The following is a 14,726-nucleotide window of genomic DNA, read 5'->3' on the forward strand; positions in this document are numbered from 1 at the left end:
TCCCGGCTCGTTCGCGCCGGACGGCTCGTTCGGCCCAAAAAGAACTTTTGGCCAGCTTGGGGGGGTCAGGAGGCCCCCCCAAGCTGGCCAAAAGTTCTTTTTGGGCCGAACGAGCCGTCCGGCGCGAACGAGCCGGGAATCACGTGACGCCGCGTCACTCGACGTGCCACCGACGTCACATGCTTCTCGCCAAGGATTGCAGAAATGACGTCCTCACTCCTCGCTCGATCACCAGGGAGTTGTGGTAAGTCTGGGGGGGGATTAAGGAGGGTGAGGGGGTTTAAATTTTTTTTTTGCACATATGTACATATACCCAACTCATTGGATTTTTTTTATGTCCATATTGGCCGCAAGTGGGACCCCCTTTCGGACATAAAAAATATGAACATAAAATTTTGCTCTGCACATCCCTATTAGCCAGTTGATTTAGTAGTACAGCTGGATTTCCTGAAAGCATTTGACAAAGTCCCTCATGAGAGACTTCTTTGGAATTTAGGAAGTCATAGTTGACAGTGTCTTATTGTGGATTGCCACTGGTTAAAAGATAGAAAACAGAGAATATGGTGAAATGGTAAATTTTCCCAATGGAAAACGTTGCATAGTGGTGTGCCCCAGGATCTGTTCTGGGACCACTGCTTTTTAATATATTTGTAAATGCTCTGGAAATGGGACCAAAAAGTGCGGTGATCAATTTTGCTATTGACCCAAAATTATTCAAAGGTGTCAAATCACAAGAGGATTATGAGAAATTGCAAGAAGATATCACAAAACTGGGAGACTGGGCATGCAAATGGCAAATGAAATTTAATGTAGACAAATGCAAAGTGATATACTTAGGGAAGAGTAACTCAACTTATAGCTACAAAATGCAAGGTTTCACATTAGGAGTCACCACTCAGGAAAAGGATATAGGTGTCGTTGTTGAAAATATGTTGAAATCTTCTGCTCAGTGTGCAGCGCAGCCAAGAAAGAAATAGAATTCTAGGGATTATTTGGAATGGAATGGAGAATAAATCAGAGAATATCATAATCCCTATCTATCACTCCATGTTGCCACCTCACCTTTAATACTGAGTTCATTTCTGGTCACCACATCTCAAGAAATATATTGTAGAATTAGAAAAGGTACAGAAAAAGGTGACCAAAATGATAAAGGGGATGGAACAATTCCCTTATGAAGAAAGGCTAAAGAGGTTAGGACACTTCAGCTTGGATGGCTGAGATGAGATATAATAAAGGTCTATAAAATAATGAATAGATTGGAACATTTAAACATTAATCAGTTGTTTATTCTTTCAAAAAATACAAAGACTAGGGTATACATAATGAAGTTACTGGGTAGTCCATTTAAAACTAATAAGAAAAAATATGTTTTTACTCAAAGCATAATTAAGCTCTAGAATTCATTGCCAGAGGATGTGGTGAAAACTATTAGTATAACTGTGTTTAGAAAAGGTTTGGACAAGTTCCAGGAGGAAAAGTCCATTAACAATTATTAAGGTACAGTTGAAGAAATCCACTGTTTATTTTTTGAATAAGCAGCTTGGAATCTATCTAACCCTTGGGATCCTGCCAGGTACTTGTGACCTGGCTTGGCCAATGTTTTAAACAGAATACTGGGCTTGATGGACCCTTGGTCTGACCCAGTATGGAAAGCCTTATGTCCTTATGTCATTATGTTGTTGGTGCCTTTTGCTCTTTACCAGGAATTTTGGGTTGCTCTCTCGACTCTCCTTGCTGCTTTGACTCTTTCACAGTGTTTTGGTGTGGTGATGTCTTTGTTTGGGCTACTTTTCCCTGTCACAATGTCTTGGTCTATTCATACCACTCTTAGTTCCATTTTAATACAATCTTGGTGGCTGGTAGTGCTTTTCCCTCTGCTGCTGATGTCTGCCAGAACTAAAGCTGAATAAAAAGTCCCATTGATCAATCCTGTATTGAATTTGCAGATATAAACATTTGTAAATAAATTTGGAACCCAAAATAGGATGCATTGCTTCCCCTATTGACTTTAATGGGAAATGAATGAATGAATGAATGAATGAATGAATGAATGAAACAAATAAAGAAAAAAATGTTTCCATTTGAAATGAACGTAATTTATTTATTTTATTTATTTAATAACTTTTATATACCGACGAACGTTGGGAACATCTCGTCGGTTTACAGAGAACAGAACTTAGCAACAGGCTTTACAATTATTGCATAATTATATGAGGAACAGTAAAAAACATACAAATAACAGAGGAGATTATACAAGTAATAATTAGCTAAGTGGGATACGTGATTGAGGTTATCTAAATGGGGGGACGGGGAAATTCTGATAAATAGGAGGGTATCAACATTTGAAGGAGGTATATATACACGTGTTTGGGAACAAATTTTCTTATATACAATATGCTGTTCTGATAAATTCACTTTATGGGAGGTAGGGGAGATGAGAAAGTTTTAAGTAGAGAGAAGGGGGTAGATAGGGGGTGGACAGGAGGGGGGGGAGAGGGAAGGAGGGAGGTTAGGAATTGGAGAGGGGGGATGAAAGTGATTGTGTGAATGTTAGGTGTATGAGTGTTTAAAGAACCAGGTCTTCAGGTTTTGCCTGAATATTTTTGGGCAAGTTTCTTGGCGGAGGGAGGTGGGTAGTTTATTCCAAAGAAGCGGGCCTGCTAGGGATAGGGCCCTTTCGTTTGTGGTGCGGAGTTTAGTAAGCTTAGGTGAGGGGGTGTGTAGTGTGGCTAGATATTGTTTTCTAGTAGGTCTATTGCTGTTGTGAAAGGAGAAATGTTCTTTGTACCAGTGCATGTTCTGGTTGTGAAGAGATTTGTGTATTAGAGTGAGGGCTTTGAAGGTAATTCTAGATGCTACGGGTAACCAATGTAGGTGTTTGAGTACCGGGGTTATGTGATCTTTTTTGTGGGTGTTGGTGAGTATCCGGGCGGCTGCATTTTGTAGGAGTTGTAAAGGCTGTATGGTGTTTTTAGGCAAGCCTAATAGCAAGGAGTTGCAGTAATCTATTTTCGATAATATGAGGGCTTGTAATATGGTACGGAAGTCATTGAGATGTAAGAGTGGTTTGAGTCTTTTTAGGGTGTGCAGTTTGTAGAAGCAGTCTTTGAGGGTATTATTGATGAATTTCTTGCAGTTAAGGTGGCAGTCAATGGATACACCGAGGCTTCGTACATGGGTGGGGAAGGTGAGGTTAGTGGAAGGATCATTGTTGTGTGTGAGTGGGGGGGTCATAAGAAGGGTGGGGGTGACGTTGGGGGGTGATACGAGGATGAGTTCCGTTTTAGTAGTGTTGAGGGTGAGAAAGTTGTTGGATAAGAGGCTGCTAATTTCAGAGAGGGCGGATTTCCAAATTTCAATGGCTTTGTGTATTGAGTCTTTAGCCGGAATGAGTATCTGCACATCATCGGCATATATGAATGGTGATGGTGTCGAATGCAGCGGAGATGTCTAGGAGAATGAGGATGTGTGAGAGACCTTTGTCAAGACCTTTCAAAATTTGGTCGGAGAGTGAAATGAGTAAGGTCTCTGTGCTATGGTGTTTGCGAAAGCCAAACTGTGAGGGGGAAAGGATGTTGTTTTCATCCAAGTAGTCTGATAGCTGTTTGTTTATAGCTTTCTCAAGGACTTTTGTGATTAGTGGCAGGTTGGAGATAGGTCAGAAATTGGTGAGATCAGAGGGGTCTAGGGAGGGCTTTTTCAGTATGGGTTTAACAATGGCATGTTTAAGGTTTTTGGGGATACTGCCAAGTTCAATGGACTTGTTTATGATGTTTGATATGGGTTTGGCGATGATCCCGGGGATGGAGAGGAGATGTTTTGTGGGAATGGTATCTGTTGGGTGTGTAGAGGGTCTGATTTTTTTAAGGATAGATTCGATTTCTAGGGATGAGGTGGTGTCAAATGATGAGAGATTAGTAGTAGATTGGTGTTGAGTAGTATCGTTGTATGTTTGCTTGGGGGGGAAGCGTGACATGATGTTGCTGATTTTATTGTGGAAGAATAAGGCTAGTTCTTCACATTTTGTCTGGTTGTCTATGTCTGGTATAGATGGGGTGCAGGGTTTAGTTAAATTGTTTACTAGTTGGAATAGGGCTCTTGGGTTGAATTGTAGGTGGTGTATGCGTTGCGAGTGGAAGTCTCTTTTGGTTTTATCGATAGCCACCAGTTATGGTGGCCAATGAAACTAGTTAATGAAGCAAGCTGAAATTTTTATCATGCACATCTCTACTGGCTCGTCTGTTACTGTATTAATCTAATACCACATAGTTTGATAAAAATATACTTAATAAAGGTGGACTGCTGTATCATTTCAGGAAATCCATTTATGAGCAAAACAATAATTTCTACTGCTGTATCCAACATCATTGTTTCTATATTACTTGGGCACCGGTTTGACTACCAAGATCCATTGTTTCTGAGACTGATAAACTTGCTCAGTGAAAATGTTGTCCTTCTAGGAAGTCCCTCCGTTATGGTAACTATATCTTTAATACATTTACTTATACATGATATAATAAATAATAAGCTAGTGGTAACTTTATTATGTACTGCTTTCAAGATTTAAAATGAGCTATCAAAGTAAGAATAAGAAATTAGTAGGACTGTGCTCATCAGTAAGTGCAGGTAAGAAGTGTTTGGAGATTATTTTATATAGTACTGTCCTCTTGTAATCCTTTACTCCAGATGAATTAGAAAGTAATTAGAAATGAACAAGGATTGTCATCAATTAATTTAGAAAACAATAAAAGTTAGCCTTCCTTATCTGAGAAAAATCCAGCCAGAAAAACTTATTGGTATAAATTGAAATCTAAGGCAATTAGAGACTCTGGAATTGTGATTAATTCAGATGGTTCACCCTGTTATCAGCTTTTTTCAACCATTAGCTGAAGGTACTCTGTGCAAAAATCTGATATGTTTTTCTTCTGCCCCTCTGGGAGCCATACCTTAACTTGGTGCCTGTGCTTCCAGCTTCCAGCTCATCTTCCTCCCCTTTTTGTTTGTCTTCATCAACCTTGGCTGTGTGGTAATATGAGCTTTGACAAGTAAACTTCTGCCAGAGTTGGCAAAGCCAAAGGAAATTGTGAAAAACTTCCTGGCAGGGCCAGAGGAACATTTAGGGGCAGATTTTACAATACGTGTGGGCGTAGATTTGTTCATGCAACCCAGTGCGAACAAATCTACGCCTGATTTTATAACATGTGCTCACTGCCACGCGCAAATTATAAAATCCATGGTCGGCGCGCGCAAGGGTGTGCACAATTGTGCATCTTGTGCGTGCCGAGGCGCGCAGCCTGCCTCCGTTCCCTCCGAGGCCGCTCTGAAATCGGAGTGGCCTCGGAGGGAACTTTCCTATCGCTTCCCCCACCTTCCCCTCCCTTCCCCTGTCTAAACCACCCCCCAGTGCTACCTAAATCCCCCCCTACCTTTATTTGAGAATTTACGCCTGCCTCCGGGCAGGCGTAACATGCGTGCGCTGGCCGGCTGCTGGCGCACAGTCCCTCAGCACGGCGGCTGTTCCGGAGGCCCCGGCCTCGCCCCTGGAACGCCCCCGGGCTGGCACTCCGCCCCTGCCCCTGGAATGCCCCTTTTTCAAGCCCCGGGACATACGCACGTCCCAGGGCTTGTGCGCGCTGCCGAGCCTATGCAAGATAGGCTCGGCGCGCGCAGGAGCAGGTTTTGGCAGCTTTTTGGGTGTTACGCACGTATGTTACACGCGTAACCCTTTGAAAATCTGCCCCTTAATGAATAGGAAAAGCATCCGAGGCATGGCTTCAGGAATGCTTTCCAATATGCATTTGAGAAAAGTTGTGCATGGATATGTGTGGGGTTGTATTAGCTGTTGTTCTGCAGGGAATGGAATGTGTTTGGAGGAATTGTGTGTTGCAAGATGAATGTATGGAATATATGTGTGGTTGTGAGTGCAGCGTCATGTATGTTTGGGTGGATATGAAGTATGTGCAGAAAGTATGGGTTACTTGTGAATGTGATGGGTTTATGTAGTGTGTATGTGTGAATGTTTGGGGGCACAGGTATGTGTGTTTATGTTTGTGTTGGGGGTAATTGGGTGGAATAGCTATGTGAGTGGTTGAATGTAGGGAAATGAATGTTAGCTATTTTGTACTTGCAAATTTAGCAAGAAGGAATGAGTTATTTGAGGTCTTGCTATGTTGATATATATGATATATCTGATCAACAAAAGAATAATATTTGGGATAATGTTTTATATTATATTTTATTGTTTGTATATTTTTGATAAATGTCTAAATCACTTCAAGCTATTTTTAGTCTGGGGTGATGTAAAAATCTAAGAAATAAATAAAAAGTGCACTAGGGATGCTAATAAGAATAGCTGCCTCCATTACTTCTTCCTACAAAATTGTTCAGAGTAGTTAAATCACTAGCAGATTGTGATAAATTGCAGGAAGACCTTGTGAGACTGGAAAATTGGGCATCAAAATGGCAGATGAAATTTAATGTAGATAAGTGCAAGGTGATGCATATAGGGAAAAATAACCCATGCTATAGTTACACAATGTTAGGTTCCATATTAGGTGCTACATCCCAAGAAAGAGATCTAGGCGTCATAGTGGATAACACATTGAAATCATCGGTTCAATGTGCTGCGTCAGTCAAAAAAGCAAACAGAATGTTGGGAATTATTAGAAAGGGAATGGGGAATAAAATGGAAAATGTCATAATGCCTCTGTATCGCTCCATGGTGAGACCGCACCTTGAATACTGTGTACAATTCTGGTCGCCGCATCTCAAAAAAGATATAATTGCGATGGAGAAGGTACAGAGAAAGGCTACCAAAATGATAAGGGGAATGGAACAGCTCCCCTATGAGGAAAGACTAAAGAGGTTAGGACTTTTCAGCTTGGAGAAGAGACGGCTGAGGGGGGATATGATAGAGATGTTTAAAATCATGAGAGGTCTAGAATGGGTAGATGTGAATCGGTTATTTACTCTTTTGGATAATAGAAAGACTAGGGGGCACTCCATGAAGTTAGCATGTGGCACATTTAAAACTAATCTTTTTTACTCAATGCACAATTAAACTCTGGAATTTGTTGCCAGAGGATGTGGTTAGTGCAGTTAGTATAGCTGTGTTTTAAAAAGGATTGGATAAGTTCTTGGAGGAGAAGTCCATTACCTGCTATTAATTAAGTTGACTTAGAAAATAGCCACTGCTATTACTAGCAACGGTAACATGGAATAGACTTAGTTTTTAGGTACTTGACAGGTTCTTATGGCCTGGATTGGCCACTGTTGGAAACAGGATGCTGGGCTTGATGGACCCTTGGTCTGACCCAGTATGGTATTATTCCCTGTATCAATTTTTATGATTAAGTATTACAAACCTAAGGGAAATCAGAATATGAGGAGAAAAATTAATACTGAAATCATACAGAGAATGTTGAGGAATGTGGACAGCAATACAATCTTCCTTTGAAGCTAAATGATGGTAAATGTGGCTAGCAAGAACCTGTATAGAACCAGGAAGTTTTTTCTTTGAGGCCTACAAGCAACACTTCACAGATCACACCCCAAGCTCATAAAAATGCCTGCAGGAGGTAAGCATGCAGGAAGTCCCAGGGGAAAGAACACTTCATCGCCCCCTCTTTACAGCTTGAATTATGGGAGGAGGAAAGGGGAAAAATGCAAGAGGGGTAGGAACTGAAACAACTGCTGAATCTGGTGATTACTGGGCCTCTGGGAACAGTGGTAAACAAATAAACAATTAGAGAAGTAATTCACTATGAGAAGTGTGTCCTCACCTCAGAGCACATTAACTGGAGGAGGATCAGTATGTGGGAAGGAGAGAGTAATGATTTGTCACCTGCCTGAATAATACAAATCTCTGAAGCAGTAGTCTAAAAGGCAAGAATAAAGGACCCAAGCTTCCACTTTAATTGCTAGCCACAGGGCAAATCTAAGGACATGTATCCAGCCTAAATGAACAAGAAAACACAGTTTACTACAGCATATTATAGCGTTCAATGTGAAGGAATAATTTACAAAAATGCAAAGTGATTGAATACCTTGGGATAGCATCTCCTGGGATGTAAATGAGTGGTAAGCGATCTGAGAAAAATCCAGCTAGGAAAACTTTATGGCATAAATTGAAAGCCAAGGCAGCTAAGGCCTCTGGAACTGTGACTAATTCAGATGGGTAACCCTGTCGAGGACTTTAGAACCCTCTTGAATTTAGCACTGTCAGCTCTGTTCAACCATTAACAGAAGGCACACTGTAGAAAAGTCTGATTTGTTTTTCCCCTGTTACCCTGCATAAGAAATTTAACATCTGAGCACAATTTACATTAAGCAGACATGTAATTTAAGCCTAATGTGTGTAACTCCCACTCCCAGTTATTTGGCCAATCAAGGAGAAAGGCTCACTGAAGGGGAAAGCTGTGTATTTAAAAAATATTTCTATTCCACCTCATATATAATAAGTCTGATATCAAAATGGCACTTAACTGACTCACTTCTAGATTCATCAAAAGTGTTAATAATGCCCACATTAAGAAAAAGGGACATATTGAGAGAGAGAGAGAGAGAGAGAGAGAGAGAGAGAGAGAGAGAGAGAGAGAGAGAGAGAGAGACTATCTACAAGGCCCTCATAGTAGTTAAGTATTTATATATCTATAGGAGGGCCATCTTATAGGTCGAGGTAAGGTGTTGGTGGTGGTTTAGAGTTTAGGGGATAGTTTTGCATGTAGAGTGAGACGTACGAACAGCACAGTACACTTTGGTGAAGATTTGATGTCATTTTGAATTGAGGAATATCTCAAAAAGATGAAATTTCTACTAAGTTCTCTCACTCTAGCTTGATGGCCTCTATAAGAGGGAACCATCAAACTAGGGTGAGATAACATAGTACAAAATTTCATCTTTGTGAGACTTTTCTCACTCCAAATGATGTCAACTGTTAACCAAAGTGTACTGTGCTGTTTGTACATCTCACTCTACATGCAAAACTGGCCCCTAAAATCTAAACCACCACCAACACCTCACCTCAACCTATTAGATGGCCCTCCTATAGATGTATAAATAGGTGCACACAGTGAGGCCCTCCCCAGAGGCTGTTTCTCTCTTTCTTTCTTTCTTTTTCTACTCCACTCCACTCCATTCCTCCCCTCTCCCTGCCCAAGCCCAGAAATATCCAAAATGCAATTCCAAAAATTTATCGCAAATTGCGTTATGGCCATTTCGGGCATATCGCACAGCCTATCGCCTGGAAAAAAGGTGTAGTTATTTCCGCCATTAAAAATGTGCAATAACACCCCTCATTTAACTAAATCCCACCCAAACTCCTCCCTGATCCCACCCCTCCAAAAAATGTGCATTTGTGCCATGCGTTATGATGTTAACATGTTATCACATGCCTTAACACCATAACGCATTTTGATGAATGACCCGGTTAGCCAGCCATAAATTGCTGGATAAGGATTAGCTGCTGTCTAAGTCCCAATATTCGAATAATGCCACTTAACCGGCTTATACTGAATTTAAGTGGCTAAGTGATGCTGAATACTGGGCCCTCCATGTCTGGATATCCTGAATCTTAGCTGGAAAAATGAAGGAGCCAAATTATAATGAGAAAGATATGAATACTTGATCTTAGTTTAGCTCCTAATGCATGGGATGCTAACTGTATTCTGGAGAAAGATGAATAGAATACCCTATGGTCCATAAAAGAATGTAGAATAGGGTTGCCAACTGGCTCCAGGTTTTCAGAACAGGTTGATCCAGTCCTAGTTTTACCCCATTCTGATTTTCCTATTGCATTCCCTAAGAAAATCAAGACTATATATATTTGCATGCAGGGGAGTAAAACCAGGACTGGACCACCTGTCCTGAGAATCTGGAACCAGTTGGAAACTCTAACATAGAAGGATGTCAGAAGAAAACACCACAAAAGAAGTCATTCTAATGTTCCTTACTTATGGGGCAAGGCTCTGATCTCATGGGTTTTGCTCCAAGGCTAAATCTAACATCTGTTGATTAGAAAATGACAGAATGTGAAATGCTGGAAGTTATGTTTAGAAAGGATGGGAAGGGGAACATTTTTGATTTGCTTTTCATTTCATTTGGGGGGGTGGGGGGCTTTTCCCCATGAATTTCATTTTATGTAATATTTCTTTAGTTTCTTTAGTTTAAAAACAACCAAAATAAACACTGAAAAAAAACCACCCGAAAAATGAAATAGGGCCTCCCATGCCCCCCAACCATCCCATCCACCCAGAAAAATGCTGAGGCCAGAATCCTCTCTGGCCTCCACTTAACCACTGCGGGCAACATCCACAGATGAGGCATAGGCCATGGTCAGGGCCAGTGCTAGCTTTTTTGCTGCTCTTTGCAAACAATTATTGTGCTGCCCCGCCTCTCCTGGTTCATTCAGTTTTTGTTCCGGGCCCAGAAAAAAAAGCCTAGCTCCCTCCAACAGTTCAAACTCTAAAACCTGACACCTCCCTTGGGTCTTCACCCCCTGCCCTGGAATACATGACCAGTGCAAGAGTATTAGATGGCCTAGGTGAACCTTATAACCTTGCCCAACACACAATTGCATGCTGGCCCACTCCACACACACAATTAAGAGTTATGCATTTATAACATTTTGCATAAAAAATATAAAAGTACAGTATTCTAAGTTAAAAATATCACTTACATTATATCTACATGCACTGCTGTGATGCCAATGAGAAATCCCTGCAAAAAAATAAAAAAGAAAAAAAAACACTTGAACCCATAGGGGCAGATTTTCAGAGCCCTGCTCGCCTAAATCCGCCCAAAACCGGGCGGATTTAGGCGAGCAGGGCCCTGCGCGCCGGTAAGCCTATTTTACATAGGCCTACCGGCGCGCAGAGCCCCGGGACTCACGTAAGTCCCGGGGTTCTCCGAGGGGGGCGTGTCGGGGGCGTGTCGGGGGCGGGCCCGAACCGCGCGGCGTTTAGGGGGCGTGCCGGGAGCGTTTCGGGGGCGGGCCCGGAGGCGTGGTTACGGCCCGGGGCGGCCCGGGGGCATGGCCGCACCCTCCGCACCCGCCCCCAGGTCGCGTCCCGGCGCGCAGGAGGCCCGCTGACGCGCGGGGATTTACGCCTCCCTCTGGGAGGCGTAAATCCCCCGACAAAGGTAAGGGGGGGGCTTAGACAGGGCCGGGTGGGTGGGTTAGGTAGGGGAAGGTGAGGGGAGGGCAAAAGGAAGTTCCCTCTGAGGCCGCTCCGATTTCGGAGCGGCCTCGGAGGGAACGGGGGTAGGCTGCGCGGCTCGGCGCGCGCCGGCTATACAGAATTGATAGCCTTGCGCGCGCCGATCCAGGATTTTAGTGGATACGCGCGGCTCCGCGCGTATCTACTAAAATCCAGCGTACTTTTGCTTGCGCCTGATGCGCCAGCAAAAGTAGGCCTATTCGCATAGTTTGAAAATCTACCCCATATGTTATTAGGCCTGTTGTGTGTTGTATGTGGTTTGACTCTCTTAAAGCCTTAAAGCACTAATACACTTCCTATTAGGAGACTACTTCACCTCATTCACACATGCAGAACATAAATAGACCCCTCACCAAATACAGAATAGAGCAACTATAAAGTAGAAATACAAACATGACAAAACCTAAACTGGAAACTACAAGAAGCCAGACTCTTTATGCAATGAAACAATAAAAAATCTGAACTATTACCATTCATCAAACATCAAACAAAATAAAGAAATATAATAAATACATAATCATAGTAGTAAAAACATACTAATAATAATATTTCAAAGACAGATGACAAATAAAAGATCAAATAATTAAAAACTCATAAACATGTTTTTAATGTCCCAAACAATAAAATATTTCAAAACAGCAGACACATCAAATAACACCCAAATAATAAAACTAAATAGGATTTTTAAAATTTCATGCTGTCCATAATTGGGAGCTTTTGATTTCTAGTCATCTTGAGATTGTCGTGGATTATTGGGAGTGGGGTGCACAAACTTTCTCCTCTCTTTCTTATATACTATGGGGCGGATTTTCAGAGCCCTGCTCGCCTAAATCCGCCCAAAACCGGGCGGATTTAGGCGAGCAGGGCCCTGCGCGCCGGTAAGCCTATTTTACATAGGCCTACCGGCGCGCGCAGAGCCCCGGGACTCGCGTAAGTCCCGGGGTTCTCCGAGGGGGGGCGTGTCGGGGGTGTGTCAGGGGCGGGCCCGAACCGCGCGGCATTTGGGGGGCGTGCCGGGAGCGTTTCGGGGGCGGGCCCGGAGGCGTGTCTGCGCCCTCCGGACCCGCCCCCAGGTCGTGTCCCGGCGCGCAGGAGGCCTGCTGATGCGCGGGGATTTACGCCTCCCGGAGGGAGGCGTAAATCCCTCGACAAAGGTAAGGGGGGGGCTTAGACAGGGCCGGGTGGGTGGGTTAGGTAGGGGAAGGGAGGGGAAGGTGAGGGGAGGGCAAAAGGAAGTTCCCTCCGAGGCCGCTCCGATTTCGGAGAGGCCTTGGAGGGAACGGGGGTAGGCTGCGCGGCTCGGCGCGTGCCGGCTATACAGAATTGATAGCCTTGCGCGCGCCGATACAGGATTTTAGTGGATACGCGCGGCTCCGCGCGTATCTACTAAAATCCAGCGTACTTTTGCTTGCCTCTGATGCGCCAGCAAAAGTAGGCCTATTCGCATAGTTTGAAAATCTACCCCTATATATACTCACACAAGCTCACACACTCGTACTTCTTTCTCTCACACACACTCAGATGTCTCCAGCTCTTCTTTGATGGGGATCTGCCAGCAGCTTCCTCTTCATCTCGCCTGCTGGCAGGTTGAGATCCACCTATAGCTCCATTCTCTCTCTCTTTCTCTCACACACGCAACCTAGGCAAGCTCTCATTCACACACGCTCACCCACGCAAATTCCAGGCTGACTCCCATTCACATACACCCACCCATCTCAGCCAGTTTCCCATTCTCATACACATGCCCCACCCATCCCAGGAAGGATCCCATGCATGCATGCACATGCCCACACACAGACACATAGGCACACACACACACACACACATCTTAGGCAGTCTCCCATTTACATCCATCAAAAACTCTGGCAGGCTCCCATTCACATCCACCCATCTATCTCATGCAGGCTTTCCTTCAGACATATCCACTTATCCCCGGCAGGTTCCCATTCTCACACACACTCCACCCATCCCAGGAAGGATCTCATGCATGCATGAACATGCACGCATACACACAGATACAGACACACACACACTCTCACACATACACACACATAGCAATCCACCCATCCGAGACACCCCTTCACACCCAACACAGTCAGGCTCCCATTCATATCACCCACCCATCCCAGGTAGGCTTTCATTCACACAGACACACCCAGCCCAGGCAGGCTTCCATTCACACATACTCAGCCATCCCAGGCAGGCTTCCATTCATACATATCCATCCATCCCAGGCAGACTCCCATCCATATACCCTCCAGGCAGGCTCCCAAACACACTCACCCATCTCACAGGTCGATCCAGTAAGGCCGCGGTAAAAACAGTGAGGTAGTGTCAGGCGCACCCTTCCTCCCCGCACGCACAGTTCTCTTCACTAACTCCCCGATACTCTCCTCTAATCGCATGCAAATGCATGCCGCGGCTGTGAAGCGTTAGGGAAGGGTTATGCCCGCGCAACCCATTTTACTGTATAGGCGCTGTAACAGCGCCTATACAGTAACCTGGGTGCGCTGGTACCTGTCATTTCAAATGACATTTGAAATGACAGGCACCAGGAAGTGTAAAAAAGTTTAAAAAGTGTAAAAAACAAAAAACCTGTGTGTTATATAAAAAAATAAAACAATTTTAAATACCTGTCGGAGGGCCGTGGGTCCCGGTGGGCGGCGGGCAGCCATCAGCGGCATCCGGTAGTCCCTTCTCCCTTCCTCCCTCCCTCCCCTGCCTGGATGAGCGCCAAAATCGCACGGGCGGGTCGGCAGCGGGGGGGGCGGCAGCAGGATCCGGGAGCGGCGGGTAGGCGGCAGCGGGTTCCGGGGGAGCAGCGGCAGCGGGGTCCGGGGGTGGCAGCGAGATCCGGGGAGCCAGCAGCGGCAGCATGTTCGATCGGGCAGGCAGCTAGGTGGCAAAGTAAAGATGGCCGCCTGCACGGGAAAATCGTGCAATTGGCCGCTGAAGACGTGACGTCACACCCCGTGACGCCAAACGTCGTGACGTCACGTCTTCAGCGGCCAATTGCACGATTTTCCCGTGCAGGCGGCCATCTTTACTTTGCCACCTAGCTGCCTACCCGATCGAACATGCTGCCACTGCTGGCTCCCCGGATCTCGCTGCCACCCCCGGACCCCGCTGCCGCTGCCCCCCCGGACCCCGCTGCCGCCTACCCGCCGCTCCCGGATCCTGCTGCCGCCCCCCCCCCCCTCCCCCGCTGCCGACCGCCCGTGCGATTTTGGCGCTCATCCAGGCAGGGGAGGGAGGGAGGGAGAAGGGACTACCGGATGCCGCTGATGGCTGCCCGCCGCCCACCGGGACCCACGTCCCTCCGACAGGTATTTAAAATTGTTTTATTTTTTTACCCTACACTACACTACACTAACTCCTACTAGGGGGAGGCGGTAAACTAGCAGGTTAAGGCCGCGGCAGAACAGCGGGTTACGGAGGAGATAATATCAGCGCCCGTTACAGTATCGCAGGGGAATAGCTAATTCCTTCATTATACAGCTTTTTCGT

General features: G+C 45.0%; 1 protein-coding gene across 2 annotated transcripts in view; it reads left to right on the plus strand.

Moving 5' to 3' along the window:
* LOC115088126 (cytochrome P450 2K6-like) overlaps positions 1–14,726 on the plus strand; it is a 114,123-nt gene that overhangs the window by 66,495 nt on the left and 32,902 nt on the right. For both annotated transcript variants that reach the window (XM_029596102.1, XM_029596101.1), the window contains one exon: positions 4,320–4,480. In XM_029596102.1, coding sequence (XP_029451962.1) covers positions 4,320–4,480 — 161 coding nt within the window. The remainder of the gene's footprint in view (positions 1–4,319; positions 4,481–14,726) is intronic.

The sequence above is a fragment of the Rhinatrema bivittatum genome, chromosome 3 (genome assembly GCF_901001135.1).
Source record: "Rhinatrema bivittatum chromosome 3, aRhiBiv1.1, whole genome shotgun sequence".
NCBI lineage: Eukaryota > Metazoa > Chordata > Amphibia > Gymnophiona > Rhinatrematidae > Rhinatrema > Rhinatrema bivittatum.